The sequence below is a fragment of the Poecilia reticulata genome, chromosome 13 (assembly GCF_904066995.2).
Source record: "Poecilia reticulata chromosome 13, P_reticulata-male-v2, whole genome shotgun sequence".
Classification (NCBI taxonomy): Eukaryota; Metazoa; Chordata; class Actinopteri; order Cyprinodontiformes; family Poeciliidae; genus Poecilia; species Poecilia reticulata.
Genome location: NC_088842.1, coordinates 21298 through 36208, shown reverse-complemented (window position 1 = coordinate 36208; position 14911 = coordinate 21298). Strand labels below are relative to the sequence as shown.

The following is a 14911-nucleotide window of genomic DNA, read 5'->3' as shown; positions in this document are numbered from 1 at the left end:
GATGCTCTGCTGCCAAAGTGACTTATGCTGTCACGTTAATGTGGACCAAAATCTGACAAAGCGTAGATTCAACAGCCTGTTGAATCTACGCTACAAAGAAATAAGACAGTTCTGAAAGAACAGGGCTCTAACCTATTTGTACTTATGTGTTCATTTCAAAAAGGTTTTAGGAAACAAGTCATCAGTAGGACAAGAGAAAACAAGCATACAAAACCAAGAACAAAATAGCAAACATTTATTTAATCATGCCATTCATCTCAATCTAAATATATCACTCATCGACTCAGTAATTATCAGAAATGAGTCATTTAAAACGTGGTATTTATATACCTATTCAATTTACTGTTAAAGAACCAGCAAATGGATTATAGTGTATAAAAACAAAATTATTACAAAATGACTCGTGTTGTAAACAACCATATTTACTAATCCATAATAATGACAGTTATAAATAACAACCCGACATACAGCATCAGAATAATTACCAACTTCTTGCCCATGTATACCAAATAATATACGTACATAAACTTAGTTATATCACAAACAAATCAAATAAACTAATGATCATAACAATGACAGAAAAATAATAATCTGCGTATAATGTTAATAGTAGCAGAAGAAAGAAACAAACTCACTATCCCTTTAATAAAGTGGCTAGTGAATGTTCTATTTTCCCAAGAGAAATGATTATGGACTGCATTTATTTACACAAAAAATCCTACTCTCATCCACTTCATCCATGGATCCATGACGCAGAATTAGTTTATGCAGGCAAGGCGTGTCCTCCTCACGCTCGAATGCCAGGAAGTAATCTGGGTACATGGTGGATTCAAACTTGTATTTGCCAGTGGAGATACATTTCCACCAGAACAGAGCCTTGTGTTTCTCTGCTTTAATCATCTTCAGGACTTTGGGATCCTAGCAATGACAGAAGTGGGAAAACTGGTTAGGTTTCATTTTGTTCTGCTGCTGAGTAACAGTGAAGGTCGTTATCTTCTTTCAAATCACTCTGCCATTATTTTTCACTCACAGTGATACGATTAGCTGCACCTTAGCATACAGTCTCATTTCACAGGTAAGAAAGGCCTGACTGACAGAACCACTGAAAAGAATGTACTCACCATGGGCTCTGGGCACACTTCCTTGTTATTTTTGCAGGATATCATCATTTTCTCACCATCAGCACAGACGTAGAGCATGACCGACTGATACTTGTTAAGTGATGAGTCCTGATAAATCTGGATTTCAAATTTGCAATCTGAAAGAAAACACAAAAAAACAAGTATAGTCCAGATGTTTTTTAAGTGACCTGCACAGCAGAAGTGTTGGACTAAGGCCCAGAAGAATCCTGGAAACTTTTTCATCATTTATGCTTCTACTCAGACATATTTTAAAAAAGAAAAATAAGCGAAGCTCTCGATTTACTGGTCGATCTACGTTCCCACCCTCATCTATGGTCATGAGCTTTGGGTCATGACCGAAAGAACGAGATCACGGGTACAAGCGGCCGAAATGGGTTTCCTCCGCAGGGTGGCTGGGCTCTCCCTTAGAGATAGGGTGAGAAGCTCGGTCATCCGGGAGGGACTCAGAGTAGAGCCGCTGCTCCTCCACGTCGAGAGGAGCCAGTTGAGGCTCGGGCATCTGGTCAGGATGCCTCCTGGACGCCTCCCTGGTGAGGAGTTCCGGGCACGTCCCACCGGGAGGAGGCCTCGGTAATCCCTCCAGGACACGCTGGAGGGATTACGTCTCTCTATGGCCTGGGAACGCCTTGGGGTTCCCCCGGAGGAGCTGGAAGAAGTAGCTGGGGAGGGAAGTCTGGGCCTCCCTTCTGAAGCTGCTGCCCCCGCGACCCGACCCCGGATAAGCGGAAGAAAATGGATGGAATGGATGAAAATAATAATAATTATAATCTGGTGGAATAATAAATTTGGTGACACTTTATTTGAAGGGGTATGCATAAGACTGACATGACACTTTCATAAACATGACATAACATCTGTCATGAACAAAGAAGTCTTTATGAATATTTATGACAGTTGTCATGAAGTGTCATTCAGTAAATAATGACACTTTTAATGCAAAGTTGCTCTAAAAGTTGCATTGAAAGTCCATTAAAAATGCCAACTTACATTAAATTATCATAATTTACAAAATCATGCAAGATTGGCACTTTTAATGGACTTTTAGTGCAACTTTTAGAGCAACTTTGCATTAAAAGTCATTATTTACTGAACGACACTTCATGAACATTCATAAAGACTTCTTTATGTTCATGACGGATGTTATGTCATGTTTATGACAGTATCATGTCAGTCTTATGTGGATAAGAACTCCACAGAGCCGTTCATTGCAAAAGCAACGGGGTTTTTTAAAGTCCTTCCTCCCAAATTCCATTTTGCTTAACACGGCTAGATTACTTTTTTATGGTTTTCTTATTTTTCCTATGTAGTACCTATTTATTTTCTCTCTGATAAAATTGTAATTGTTTAACAACTTGTTTATATTACAAAATCAATGAAGTAGTGCTGTGTCAGAACATGCAATATTTGTGATCTTGGCATAATTATATTGTCCCTCATTCCAGATGCCATGTTTTAATACATTTATCTCATTTGTTGAAATTTGTCTGCACTGTGACATTTCTTGTCTTATTGCAATGTGTTTCAATGTCCTGCAGGTTGTTATACTTCTGCCTAGGGATGCACCGTCCCACTTTTTTCACTTACAGATATCTGAGGTTTAGCATCAGCCGATGCAAATCTGATACATAAAAACAGTGCTGAACTGACTTAAAACGTCTTTTTTTTAAACACAGACAGAAATAAGTAATAAATAAACTGACAAAAATAATAGGTTGACTATCTTGGTCAAACATGTACATTTAAACTGTAACAAATCTTTCAAATGGTTCAGAAAGTTCAGTTAGGAATAAATAAATAAAATAAATCAAGCATAACTTCATACAGAGCACAAAGCATAGAATTAGGCTGAATAGATCTACCGTTGTGAATTGGGCACACTGTCACTGATACCCAGCCTATAATACTTTTTAATACTGGACTAATACTGGATTAATAAGGCCCTGAAGGACCCAGAAGGGATGATCCTAAGGAGCATCCAACAGTAATGAGTGCTCCCCATCCATTAATGTTGGATGGGGAGCATATCTACTGATGCTCCTTAGGAAACAAAGTGTATCTCATCTAATCTAGTGTTCTGTTTTGGAATGCTACTGGGAAATAAATGTGCTAATTCCCTCACAGGGTTACCAACTGCCCCAGTCTGATAAACTTGGCTGAGTAAGATTGACTGTACATGATGTTTAGTCCAATCGTCTGTTAGAACAGATTCCTGGAGGATGCTATTAGAATTTAGTGGAAATGTGAAACGGCTCATCAGTGCAAGGCATTTGCTAGACTGTTTGGGTTAGTGCCAGCAGAGAGACATATTTTGCTCCACACCCAAAAATTTGGCTCCACCGCCCAAATTTGTTTTTACAATTTCAAACAATATATGAAATGTAAGTAACAGTCATGTGGCTTCATCTGGCATGATGTGTGACTTTGATGTGTACCAAGGTAGCATGTTTTTTTAATATTATTCATAATTTGTACTGGTCAAATGCAAAGTGAAAGGCAATCAATGAGGCAAATGACACATTCAGCAGTTTTTGTCTGTGATGCAGACATTCCTTCCTTGTTATTTTGTCGACTATCTTTAGCCTATGAGAAATTCTGCCATGCCATTCACCCCCAAAATAAATAAAAAACATTCAGTGATGCGAGTAGCTGCACCTCAGCACACAGTCTAATTTCACATGTAAGAAAGGCCTAACTGACAGAACCACTGAAACCACTGGCAATTAATTTTATCAACTAATTGCCACAAAAAACTATGGATCTGGTATTCCAATGTATTTTAAATTGTCCATTATTAAATAAAATGAAATAAAAAAAGTTGTTTCCCCCCCCCGTCAATTTAGTTCTTGATTTTCCGTAGGTAAGAATGCAATGAGCCCACCGAGGACCTAGTTGACTCAACAAAGGGATGATTTACATCAAAATAAGTTTTTGAAAATATTTTATGTAATTTGGCATTACTTTTTAAAAAAGAATAGGGAGAAAAAAAATCAATAAAAGCCCAAAATTGAATTTGACATGAAAAAAAAATCTGATTCATTTTTAAAGGATACCACCCAGTGTGATGATGTGGGTTTTCTGTGTATGTATTTTGGTTAATGTAGTCCCTGTGTTCTCTTGTCAAGACCCTGATTGCTTCCAGCTGCCTCTCCTTCCTCTGATTATCCCTGTGTCTTATGTCATGGTTTGTCCATAGCTTGTCATTGTGAGTCTACCTGAATTTGTGTTGTGTCTCGTTCCGTACCTGTGGTTCCTGTGCGTTGTGTGCAACTTTGAACTTAATTAAACCAATTTCTCCACCTAACCACTGGTGAGATCACCCTGGGTCTCGCCACCTCAATCATCATCAACAAAACCCCACTTCATGACACCCAGAGCTAAATGTAATATTACAACATTGTTGAAAAACATCACAAAAACAAAATTTTAATCTCCAGCACACTCCTACCAACTAAAAGGTTGAAAAATGTTTGTGTTTTTCTAGGGTTAAAAGGTATATATTTTTTACTTTTATACTCATTGCAAAATGCTGTGGTTGGCTGCAGGCATCAAGATTAGCTTGTCTTGAGACAAGATAAATGCTGATGGACAAGCCTATTAGCATGTTGTGACACCACCATTCATTGTAATTACAGCTCATCCCTTGGGGTATATCTCTATCGACTTTATACATGTAGAGGTTTTTATTTTTTCTTTCTGTCCTTGCAAAGTAGCTCAATTCTAGTGGCAGACCAGAGTCTCCCCCTGCGTATCATACACTTGACAGGCCTCCAGGCTTTCATTTCCCCTATACCAGGCCAAGTCTTGCTTGTTTTTGTTTGTATTAAAAAAATTAAATAAATGTTGATATTCTCAGTAAATGTTCCATTTCTCTAACTTGGGGTCTTAAGCAGCTGCTGGCTGAAATTGGATTTATCAGAAGTACAAATAATTGATATTTATTTTAATTGTATTTATTTTAATTTGTTGTTTTTAAGACTCGATAGTTGTGGGTTTAAATAGCATTTCATTGACGATGTCTTCCCGTAACTTATAATTACCCGGCTATATTTTTACATTTCCTGCCAATTTAACTTCTTTTAATACAAAAAGCCTCGGGCTTAGCAAGTTTTCTGGGGTAAACCCTGCAGTCAATGGACAATTTACCTGTGCAAGAAGACAACTAAGTCAGTATGTTATTACAGTATCTTACCACATTTCTATACCTGACAAAAGGATTGATAGAGATTTTTTGGTATTATCATTTTGTTGTTACTTTAGTTCATATTCAGTCTAATGTTAGTTAGTTTAAAGTGTTCTCTTCTTTAGTGTGTATGAACTGACCTGGAGGTCACAGCTGCCTGTTCATCTACATGTGAAACAGTTTGACCGAGATTTGAACCGGGCTCAGATCGTAGGTCAGATGTTAAATTGTTTTACGACCTTTGCTGTTTCCTCTGCTGTCTATCCTCCCTCTTTGAAGTTTGAAAATAAAAGACAAGCTGTACCCAAAGATCTTCAGAATGCTCTGTGAACGGCTCAGAGGAGCAGTTGACAGAGTCTTCTCTTTTGCAAAAGCTTTAAGATTCATATACGTTGTCTGTGGTTCTTTTATGTAGGTTTTAGGAAATTACCTATCAAGGATGAAACTAATTTATAGTACTGTATCAAATGTTTTTGTTAATTCAGTCTGACGTTGCATTATTTACAGGCATTTGCTGTGGACCTTACAAGTGTTTAACTCCACAGCTTGTAAACCAGACAGTTTTGCTCTGTCTGAACCTTTGAAGTAAGTGTGTCTAAATCGAAGCTACTTCAACGTATTATTCCCTCATGTCTAAATTATGTCAATATGTAACTAATGTCAGGTTATCTAAGAGAATTAAGCCACAATAAATTAGCTCAATCTATTTTAGAAAATCTCTATTAAAAATAGTATGTTGGAAATTATTTATAGACTTGTCAATGATTTAAAAAAAACTATATTAGTGTTATGGTTGTTGTAAGCTGCTGCGTAACTTCTGCATGTTTCCAGTGGTGTGACTTACCAGTCTGTGAAGTCGGAGAGCCTTCCTACAATCACCCTAATCCTAGGATCTGCAACCTGCCGCTCTGAAGCCTCAAGTGACTCTTTAGACCCTCTACTAAGATTAATCAAAATTGCTAAAGAATTGTGTAAAGTTCAATAAACAGGTATAGTGTTAACAGGTTTTCCAGGGTGTTTTCATGCTGTTTATGTGGAACATTTTCACAAAGTATGACACTAAACTATGAAAAGGAAAATAATTTGTAAAAACACATTTTTTGGTCAATCCATAATTTTTTTATGTCAGTTTCTGGTATAAAATTAAATAGTCTATTGAAGAAAATGTAGTAAAGTGCTAGCATTATGTATTTTTTAGGAACTTAGTGCCATTTTATAGGACAATCAAATAACTATGTTACCTTAAGTAATAAAACTTAGGTTGACACCTTGAAATTGGACATTTTTGATCTTTGACATCCCACCTTCGGCAAGTCCAACTTTCACTGACTCAGCAAAACAAGATGAAGGTTTTAGAGTAACCAAGTCAAAGTCTGGACTAAATCTAATTACAGTGAAGTACTGTGTGACTTTTACTAGACCATTCAAACTCAAAAATACTCCAGTGTGGCTCAATGAAAGCAATTCTGCAAAGATCTCACTGCCAAAAGCAGAGGAGTTATGTCGTCTCTTACCAGGCTGTCCTTGATCATGGACTGTCCTGTCCTCAAATTCAAATTTTCCCGAAGTTTTCAAAACAAGAAACTTTTGGTCATTGCTTTGGATCCACCTTGATATTGGAGGCTCACATCTCCTGAAAGCATCTGAACAAAGCTCTGCATTCCATAGAAAACAAGTTATAACCATTGTTATGGCATCTTTACTACACAAATGTCAATAAATATGAAACAAGCTGATATATATAAACTACCTGTTTCACGTGGAGCAGAACTGGTCTCTGTGCACAGGTATTGAAAAATATAATTAAAGTGCTGTTTTCTATCTAACAGCATCAAAACCAAATAGATTTACAGATTAGAAAAGTATGCATCACCTACCTTTAAAGTAAAAAGAATTGTTAAATGTTTGGATGAACTTCAGATGAGAGTCTTCACAGGTAGCCATTAGTGGATACCTAGAGAATAAAATCATAAAACTTAAACCACAATATGTTTCCATAAGGTACCACAGAATATGATCTGAGCCATGTCTAACAAACAAGTGCAAACAATCTGGGCATCATTGTCCTATGATTTAAAATCCTTTGAATGCTAGAAAAGATGCCTGACAGACTAGCAATCTCAAGCTATAATGAGCACTGCTCTCCCCAACCTGCTGCTCAATCTTCCCTCAGACATGTGAAAGACTAATTTGACTGTTTTGAAATGTACCCAGTCATGAGGTATATAACAGGGGTATAAATGGGGTTGAGACTAATGCAGCGACATTCATCACTCTTATCAGGATATAGCCATTAAAAGCTACAAGTGGCAGAAAAGCTTACCACATGGTTGTTATGCCCATAAACTGTAAAACATTTGAAGGTGGTTTAACTTGAAAATGAAAGTCCACCTTATTCCTTGAAAATGTAATTTAAATCAACAAGAACATTGTTTTGGTTTTAACTCAGAAATTAACGTTCATGAAGTTGATTTAACAAGAGTCAAGTTGTCTAAACATTGTTTTTTAAGTCCATCCATCCATCCATCCATCCATCTTCCGCTTATCCAGGGTCGGGTCACGGGGGCAACAGCCTAAGAAGGGAGATTCAGACTTCTCTCTCCCTAGCCACTTGTTCCAGCTCCCCAGGGGGAATCCCTAGGCTGTACTAGCCCAGCTGAGAGACATTGTCCCTCCAGCGTGTCCTGGGTCTTCTTGTGGGCCTCCCCCCGTTGGATGTGCCTGGAACACCTCACCAGGGAGGCGTCCAGGAGGCATCCTGACCAGATGCCCAAGCCTCAACTGGCTCCTCTCGATGTGAAGGAGCAGCAGCTCTACTCCGAGTCCCTCCCGGATGGCCGAGCTTCTCACCCTATCTCTAAGGGAGAGCCAGAATTATTACTATTATTTTAGTAATTGAGTATTCCATCGATCATTCTGGCAAACCCATTTCGGGCCGCTTGCATCCGTAACCTCGTTCTTTCGGCCACAACCCAAAGCTCGTGACCATAGATGAGGGTGGGAACGTAGATCAACCGATAAATCGAGCGCTTTGCTTTTAGACTCAGCTCTCTCTTAACCACGACGGACCGGTACAGCACCTGCTTCACTGTAGACCAGTGGTCCCCAAAGTCGGTCCTCGAGGGCTGGCATCCTGCACGTTTCAGTTTTCTTCTTGACGGTAGTAACAACCTTTTCAGCATGTCAATGTTCTTCTTAGAGCTTCTAACGAGCCATCATTTGATCCAGGTGCGTTAAACCAGGGAGAGACCTAAAACATGTGGGAGGCAAGCCCTCGAGGACCGACTTTGAGGACCACTGCTGTAGACGCTGCACCAATCTGCCTGTCGATGTCCCGCTCCCTTTTTCCCCTCATTCATGAACAAGATCCCGACTTACTTAAACTTCTCCACTTGAGGCAGAACACCCTCCCCGCCCCCTCCGACCCGGAGAAGGCACTCTACCTTTTTCCGGCTCAAGACCATGGCCTCAGATTTGGAGGCACTGATCCCCATCCCGGCCGCTTCGCACTCTGCTACGAACCGCTCCAGCAAGAGTTGTAGATCACGGCCTGATGAAGCCAACAGAACTACACCATCCACAAAAAGCAGAGATGCAATCCTAAGGCCACCAAAACCGATCCCTCAACTCCTTGGCTGCGCCTAGAAATTCTTTCCATGAAAGTACTGAACAGAATTGGTGACAAAGGGCAGCCTTGGCGGAGTCCAACCCTCACTGCAAATGAGCCAACTTACTGCCGGCAATGCGGACCAGACTCTGACACCAGTCATACAGGGACCTGACAACCTGTGTCAAAGGACCCAGTACCCCATACTCCTGGAGAACCCCCCACAGGGTTCCCCGAGGGACACGGTCGAACGCCTTCTCCAAGTCCACAAAACACATGTAGACTGGTTGGGCGAACTCCCATGAACCCTCCAGGACCCCGCTGAGGGTGTAGAGCTGGTCCAATGTTCCACGACCAGGACGAAAACCACACTGCTCCTCCTGAATCTGAGGTTCGACTATCTGATAGACCCTCCTCTCCAGGACCCCTGAATAGACTTTGTCAGGGAGGCTTATGAGTGTGACCCCTCTATAATAGAAGCACCATCTATTATCTCCAGTGATAAGCTAGTGCTTATCACTGGAGATAAGCACCAGCAACCCTCCTGCCCCTGATAGGGACAAAGGTGTTAGAAAATGGATGGATGGATACAATAAAATCAAATGATAGACTAATGGTTCTCCAACTATTCTAAAGCAAATACTGCCTCAGTAGGGCTACAGCAAACTATTATTTTAGTAATCGAGTATTCCATCGATCATTCTGGCAAGTAATCACTTAGAAACAAAATTTGCACATTGTGCAGATTTTTTACTTAACCACTTAAATTTATTTAGTAAAACATTAAAGATACATGAAAATGCTGATTAAGAAATCTTATAATTAGGAAAATGATAAATTATGCAAATGAAAATGATTAAACTCGTCTTAATTTGTCATGCGATTAACTGATTTAATGTTTATTGTGTCAGGGCTGGTAGTACTCCTGCAATTGGAAGGTTGCCGGTTTGATTCCAGGTGCTTCTTATCACATCTCATTGTGTGAGAGTTTATGATGGGTGAATGTGGCATAGAGTTTTGACTGGTCAAAATGACTGAAGAAGTACCATATCAGTTAAGTCAGGGGTGCCCAAACGTGAATATCCATCAGTTATAGCAGACATAGATAGAGTGATAGAAAACCTAATCCAGTTTCTTCCTCAGTGAGATTCTGACACTGGGAGCATCTTACTGGAATATTCTAACTGGATGATTAGAATATATTGAATTGGTTACACTTAATTAAGTTGAATAAACTTAATAAATTAAGTTGGATAAACTTAATAAATTAAGTTGGATAAACTTAATTGAATTGCTTGTTGCCCATATAAGCAATTCAATTAAGTTGGTTCAACTTTTTCTTTTTAGAGTGTATTTGATGTTTATTGTGACGTATACTTGCAAACGAACGAGATAATTAGTCCAACGTTCAGAAATTACAGCAGCTGTAACGACCACAGCAAAGGGTCAACTGAAAACCACTCGTCCCTCAGCAAGCCGAGCAGAGATTATGTTAAAACATGACGTTCAGGCTTCATGTTTATTTCGCGATTATTAATAAGCTCTTCCTCAACACAGCGGTGGTTGGTGAGCTGATTTAAACTAATGTGCTGCTAGTCAGTCGGTCTTCAAGTCGCCTTTTTTATTTTGTAATGTAATTTGTAATTTAATCAAAACCAAATTTGCGCAACACCTTGTTGAAACAATAATTACTGACATTATTTTTCTTAGGTCATTAATTTGAACACGTTTTGTTTATTAAAAAACAATTATTTTATAAAGTTACAAACTTTTTGGATCTTAGTGAATATTTTTGATAAGCGCATCATGAGGACGTGCTGGTTTCAACATTATGGTGTTCAGCTTGTCACCTTCTGCCGAGATCGACTCAAAACCTGCGATCGACCCGAGTTAAGTCTATTTACTATGTGCTCCAGTTAATGATTATTAAATTAGTTTAAGATCATTTCAATAATTGATTCATACAATTAATCGTTTCAGATCTACTCTTAGGTTTTCCAGCTACTTCAACCCTGGCAAGCTTTTTAAAGTGTGAGTAACTGAACATCCCACAATAAATCCGAACTAATGTAGCTGAGCTACTCTAATATCCTTCGACCATGAGTGTTTTCTGTATTGCACACATAGCATAAAATAAATGGTTTACACACAATTAGCAGGAAAACGTCTGGGCTGATTGCTGAACTGCAGCAAAGCAGCTTTACTGTTACAATGACACAATTTAAATAGTTATTTTCACTACGTCACCTACAGGTAGAAACGTGTAAAAAAAAAACAGCCTGATCTTATTGTTTAACCTGTTACAGCCACACCCGTATTGGGTTCTATCTATCAACAAGCAAAAAGTTTAATGGGGAAAGAAAGTACCAAACCTTTAAAATATGCTCTCCGTGGCGGTGGTGCAACTCAGCTCTGACAATAAAGCAAAAACAGCAAAAAGTGACTCCTGGTTCTCCTGTGTCGCTCCCAGCTGGCTCCGTGTCGCCGCTTCGTCCTTAAGGCAGGCTGGACTGATTCCACTCTCTTCTGCCTCACACACTGTCGCGTGAAATTGGACGTGAGGCGCTGCCGCTTCCCGGTGTTATGAGAAATTCTGTTCCCTTGTGAAAATCTGTCCCCCGTGTCGGGAGCGCGCATTGCAGCCAGAGAGGTGGATCCGGCGAATCTGACCATTTTCACGGCGCTTCCGATCGATTTCTCGATGAAAACTACTCATTTAATCATGTCAATGTTGTAACTTTCAGTTTAATCGGCAGCTATCAAAATAAAAATACACACATAAATAAACGAGGTCTTGTCCTTTTACGCTGTTTTGTGTTATTTTAAACGCGAAGAGTATCGATCTTTTTTTCAGCTTTTGTCTTGTAAGCCTGACAAATAAAAGTCGGTCAACAAACACAGGTTTCCAACACGTGGTGTGCATTTATAATTTTTCATTTCTGATAAAGGAGGATGGAAGCTGGCCAATAGCAGGGCACAAAAATAAAGACTTCCTGAAAAGATCAGTGTAAACTTTTTGGTGAATCCCGTTCTAATGTAAAATATGACAGATTACTGGATTAAGGAAATGTCTATGCTATCACACATAATAATTTTTGAGAATTTGTAAACAGTTGCTTTTTATTTCCCAAAGTTATGGGGGGGGGGGGGGAGAGAATGGATATTTCAGCCGCCTGAAATAATCTGTTCCCCCTCTATAAAATGCAAACAAATTAATTTACCTACAAAGTCTTTTACTGTGTTAATTCCCCTTATGATCCACAAGAAATCCTACAAATTTGAAAACATTTCCTCTTTATTTCCCAAAGTTAGGATGGGGGAACAAAATATTTTAGCTCTTTCAGCCACCTGAAATAATATGTTCCCCCTACATAAAATGGACATGTACAGTGAATTAATTTCTTTGCTACCTAAAATTTGAATCATTAAATCAAGCTGTATATTTCAGTTTGCAGAAGCGCCGTGAAAATGGTCAGATCCACCGGACCCACCTCTCTGGCTGCAATGCGCGCCCCCGACACAGGGGGAACAGAATTTCTCACAAGGCGGAAGTGAAAGCGAAGGACGGAGTTAAGATAGTTTAAACAAGAATAATTCCACTTCCATTTTCTGCTGTGTGCAATACTCTGGCCTAGGGTTATGATTTTTTTCTCTTTTATGCATAAAACAGGAACTGTTTAAATGTTTTCTTTTGCTTTTGTAACTTCACTTTAAGGGTCCACTTAGGTTTCCCTACTTTCAGAAATGAAAATAAGGGACGAATACATGGTAGGATGAACTCAGAAGTGGTGCACATTACTTTATGGCAGTTCTATTTTATTTATTTTTTAATCATTATTTATTGTTTTTTTTTGCAAAAACAAAAAATCAATAGTGCAATCATTCATACACAGAGATAGGTTAGAGTACACAAAAAATGTACTCCAATCAGAGTAGTATAACTTCTGCATGTTAAGTAGATTCAACTTTAAATAAGCAAATATAAAATTTATCTGGTAAAAAAATCTAGTCAAGTACGGAATAACTGAACATAATACATAATTCAATAGTTTAAATTCACATTAACAGAGAGCCAAAAGTAAGTTCTGTGCAAATTCTGGTATTTTAAGGAAATCTTTACACAAATAAGTAGTCGAGTTCATAGGCCGGTTCTGGCCCAAATTTAACACAGAGGCCAGGGTAGTCAGTGTTTTTTCATGGGGGGCAATTAAAATAAGAATGAAACAAAAAACAGGGCAATATTTCATCACTTAATGTTGATATGTGTGATAGGTGTGTAGAAATGCAGAACAAATTGCGCCCCAACATTTAACAGTTAAATATGGGACGGGTGGCAACTATGTCCACTATTACACAAAATTCACATTTTGCATGTTTCTGTGCTTCCATTAAGGTATCTCATGCTTCTATAAACAGCCCAAGACCAAAAAAATAAAAAACAAAACACCCAGCCATTTTTTTGGAATTATTTAAGTTTCTGCTGGTGTCTGTAGAACAGCCTTTTTGTTCTTGTTGTTGTTACATGTTGAGAGTGTGATGATCTGTGTTTTCTAGTGATGGGTCCAGCAACACCGGTGCGCCGGCGCATGCATCAAGCCCATAGACTAACACCAGTGTCAGTGCGCGTATTGGTTTCAGAAAGTCACTTATCCGATACACTGACCGATAGTATCGGTCACGTGACCAACACAGGAACTGTTTCGAAATGACACTGGATGCCAAACTGTGTTTATAAGGAAGCGAATCTGTCAAAAGCATTTGCCAAACAAATTCTTGATTTTTTACATTGTCATCTATGGAGCAGCTTCAAAGGAAATGTTTCCTCTGTGGGACCATTTTGATCTTATATTGGAAAATAAATTTGTTTTCATTTTTGTCGTTTCATCCAGTTTTTAGTGTTTAACACAGTTTAAACCTTTTAGAACAAATGTCTTAATTTTGAACACGTTTCTGTTAGTGATTTGAAACTAAAACTATTGCTGGGTAAGTATTGAAATAGATCTGCAGGAGAGCTTCGGCTCAGACTCCTGGGGTCTTATTATTAAAGACAGCAAGTCATAAATTAACATATGCAGGAAGGTGGAGGACATTATCACTTGAATTACTCTGAGAAAGGGAACTTTGGTCGGTTCACGTAACCAGGATGAGAAGTCTTCAAAACCAACATCTGACATGGTGAAAAAAACTGAATATAACATAAAATGTTTTAAATCACTAACATTTAATTTGTAAGACATTTTTCTTAGTTATTATTAACATGTTTTGACTAAAAATTGTATTATCTTGTTTTAGAATTAATTTAGTTAATGATGAATGTATTTGGAATTGTATTATTTCTGACTATATTAGAATCACATGAAAATGTTTTGTTTAGTATTAGAAAATACTTAGGTTTATGGTGAATGAATGTCTTAATTCTTATTTGTTTCTAATTCCTAATTAGAAACAGGAATTGTACTTCATTATTTTCTGTTTATTATCTATTGCTTTTGGTTTGATATCAGGACTAAACTTTGGAGATGCTGAGTGCAGAAGAACAAATTGGGTTTTTGGAGAACTTTTCATTGGTTTGTTCCTGGCAGAGCAGAAGAGAAACCAGAATTTCACAGCTACCTGTGAGGTTCCTGCATCTGTTTCTCTTTGCCCAGATGGCTGTAGAGCCGGATAGTGTTAAGAAAATACATTTAAAATAAGTTAGTTTTAGAATTTATCATGACTTGATTGAAATACCATAATTATAGTTTTAAAATTTATAACATATTCTGGCCTATTGATCTTTATTTTACCTGTAGTTAAATCAGATGGTTTGTCAAGATCTCTGATCTGCTCTTTGTCTGTCTGGGAAACAATCAGTAGGAAGTTCTAGCTTTTCACACTGATCTGTGAAAGCCATAAACCACCATGAATTCAGAGAGTCTGCTTCTACCTTATTTAGCAAAAGGTGTTTGATCTTGTGAACAAATTGCGGGACTTTCTACATTC

General features: G+C 38.4%; 1 protein-coding gene across 1 annotated transcript; it reads right to left on the bottom strand.

Moving 5' to 3' along the window:
* Window positions 1-218: 218 nt before the first annotated feature.
* On the bottom strand, window positions 219-11516 carry LOC103474370 (interleukin-18). The gene is made up of 6 exons (XM_008425262.3): window positions 11302-11516; window positions 7200-7276; window positions 7073-7099; window positions 6837-6977; window positions 1122-1258; window positions 219-918 (listed from the first exon to the last, which is right to left on the bottom strand). Exons 2-6 carry the CDS (start codon window positions 7264-7266, stop codon window positions 688-690), a joined length of 603 nt encoding a protein of 200 aa, XP_008423484.1. The 5' UTR covers window positions 7267-7276; window positions 11302-11516; the 3' UTR covers window positions 219-687.
* Window positions 11517-14911: the final 3395 nt, after the last annotated feature.